We start from the raw sequence: 2,882 nt of genomic DNA, 5'->3' as shown, positions 1-2,882 counted from the left end.
CCTTTCGTGAGGCGTATGGGGATCCGTCGTGGCGGTAGACTATGTTTGAGGAGTTGCAGGCTTTGGAGAAAATCCATACATGGGATATGGTTGATCTTCCCTCTGGCAAGAAACCTATCGGCTATAAATGGGTATTCCGAATCAAAACTCACTCTGATGGATCCATCGAGCGCTACAAGGCTCGTTTGGTAGCCAAAGGCTACACCCAACAGTATGGTATAGATTATGAGGAGACATTTCCCCTGGTTGCTCGTCTCACCTCCGTCCGTTGTCTTATAGCTATCGTTGCCGCTCATTGGTGGCCTCTACATCAGTTCGATGTCAAGAATATGTTCTTGCATGATGATTTATCCGAGAACATCTATATGTTTCATCCTAGTTTTCTTATGTCTTCCAAGGTATGTAAACTTCGTTGTGCTCTGTATGTTTTGAAACAGGTGTCCCGAGCTTGGTTTTTGAAATTTAGCTCTGCTCTGCTCCAGCTTGGCTTTACTTCCAACGATCATGATTCGGCTCTCTTCCTTCGTCATGGGTTAGCTGGAAGTATTGTTTTGCTACTTTATGTGGATGACATAATCATTGCAGAAGATGATGCATTCGGTATCTCTGAGCTTCAGGCTCATCTACACCGCTATTTTGAGATGAAGAGCTTAGGGCCTCTTCGGTACTTCTTAGTCTTCAGATCTCCGACACCTCCGACGAATATTATCTCTCTCAAGCCAAGTATGCCTCCAACCTTTTGTCTAGTGCCGGTCTCACTGACTCCAAGACTGCTCCTATGCCTCTAGATTCTGATTGTCGTCTTACTCCGATGGATGGTGTCCCCCTCGATGATCCTACTTTGTATTGTCAGCTGGTGGGAAGTCTGATCTATCTGACTGTCCCTCGACCTGATATTGCCTATGCTATCCATATCGTCAGTCAGTTTATGTCTGCATCTCGGACGACTCATTATTATGCTGTTCTACGGATTCTCAGGTACATCAAAGGAACTCTCCTCCACGGGCTACATTATTCAGCTCGTTCCTCATTGGTTTTGACTGGGTATTCTGACGCTGATTGGGCGGGAGATCCCTCTGATCGCCGCTCGACCACCGGGTTTTGCTTTTTCCTTGGCGACTTGCTTATTTCTTGGCGCAACAAGAAACAAACGGTCGTCTCTCGGTCCAGTGCGGAGTCCGAATATAGAGCTCTTGCCGACAACATTTCCGAGCTTCTATGGCTTCGTTGGCTGCTGGCTGATCTCGGTGTGCCTTAGTCCTCTGCAACTATTATTCATTGCGACAGTCAGAACGCCATGAAGATTTCGACGAATGATGTCTTCCACGAGCATACGAAGCACATTGAGATCGATTGTTACCTTGTACGTTATCACGTTGCTCATGACAACATCTCTTTGTCTCCCATTTCTTCTGCTGATCAGACTGCCGACGGCTTCTTCCCGGCCGTTTTCAGTCATTCTTAAGTAAACTCAAGTTGAGTTCCACCGTTCCACCGTTCCACCTTGAGTTTGAGGGGATATTTATATATATTGTATATATTTAGATATATATCCCGGGCTAATATATCTCTTGTATATATATTAGATTGTACCCTAATTATAATTTGACAAATTTAGTTTATTTTTTAATCCTAACAGATGTTTCAATGCCGGCGTGGATGGTTTCCAATTTCTGTCAACTGTTTGTTATTTTGGTAAAAGAATTGGGCGAGTGTTTCTTACTGTTGTGTGTGAGAGAGAGAGAGATCATTTGGTCAAAAATGAAGTGAAAGGGTTGTTAATTCATTAATTATCTGTGAGATTGAGATGAGATTGAGATTGATGAAGCATCATCATGTGTTTGAAGTCGTGGAAATCAAGCAGCCCATCGGAATTAGCGTCATAGGCAGCGATCATGCGGCTGCAGTCATGGTGTTGGTGGTCCCACAGTCCTAATCTGGACAGCGCAATTCGGAGCTCCTCCGACGAGATGAATCCATCGCCGTCCAAATCGAAAACCCTAAATGCTCTTCCAAGATCTCTCTCTTCTTCTTCTTCTTCTTCTTCTTCTTCCACAGGGATAGGATTATTATTCATCATCAGAGTCTGGCAGAAGAAGACGAAGTCTGCATAGTCGAGGGCTTTTCCGCCTACGAGGAGCTCCAAATCGCCTCTTTTGACATCCACGCCCAGTCCCAGTCCTTGTGCAAGCCAAGCCAGCTCGTCCACACTGACCAGACCATCGTCGTTCTGGTCCAGCTCCTTGAAGATCCTCTGCGCTTCAACTCCGCTTAGCCTCCACATTAATTCTGGCAATCATATGATATATCAACTAGTAGCTAGATTTCTGCTTACAATTAATTGCAAATATGAATGATAATATCTTATGCAGTACTTGCAGATGATCACAACTTAATTAATTAGTGCTTGCTTGACTCTGCATGTATCTTGTATGTATATATATAGCCATAGAAGAAGGAAGAAGAAGAAGGGTTGAGGTTGATTTAATTAGATTTAGCGGCCATCACAGAACACACTAGTGGTTGCCTTTCATTTTCCTTTCCTATTGTCCATCCATAGAATAGAAAGTGACATTTTAGTTGACTGAGTTTTTTAGGAAGTTTCATGGAAAGGAGATGCATAAACATCAGGCAGGCTAACTAATGCATGGTTTTCGTGGTTACACGATTTTCATCATATTCTAGTCTTTATTAATTATTGGCAATAATAAATATAATATGGACCAAAATATCTATTTAAAGCTTCTTCAAAGTTCTCTCTCGAATTCTCTCTTGGTCTTTCATCTTAAGACCTTTCTTTAACAGCATCTCAACTTCAAAAACAATTCACACACACACACACTAAAAACAGAACAATTCACAATTGGATCAAACAAATCACA

The 2,882-nt window shown here is 42.7% G+C and overlaps 1 protein-coding gene across 1 annotated transcript; it reads right to left on the bottom strand.

Moving 5' to 3' along the window:
* Window positions 1–1,762: 1,762 nt before the first annotated feature.
* Window positions 1,763–2,444, bottom strand: LOC127264306 (probable calcium-binding protein CML44). The gene has a single exon (XM_051293766.1). The coding sequence runs from the start codon at window positions 2,282–2,284 to the stop codon at window positions 1,787–1,789; it is 498 nt and encodes a 165-aa protein (XP_051149723.1). The 5' UTR covers window positions 2,285–2,444; the 3' UTR covers window positions 1,763–1,786.
* Between the last annotated feature and the right edge of the window lie 438 nt (window positions 2,445–2,882).

This window comes from Andrographis paniculata, unplaced genomic scaffold (genome assembly GCF_009805555.1).
Source record: "Andrographis paniculata isolate CXL003 unplaced genomic scaffold, ASM980555v1 Contig70END, whole genome shotgun sequence".
Classification (NCBI taxonomy): Eukaryota; Viridiplantae; Streptophyta; class Magnoliopsida; order Lamiales; family Acanthaceae; genus Andrographis; species Andrographis paniculata.
Note: the sequence above shows the minus strand (reverse complement) of the source record. Positions and strands in the feature narration are given on the sequence as shown.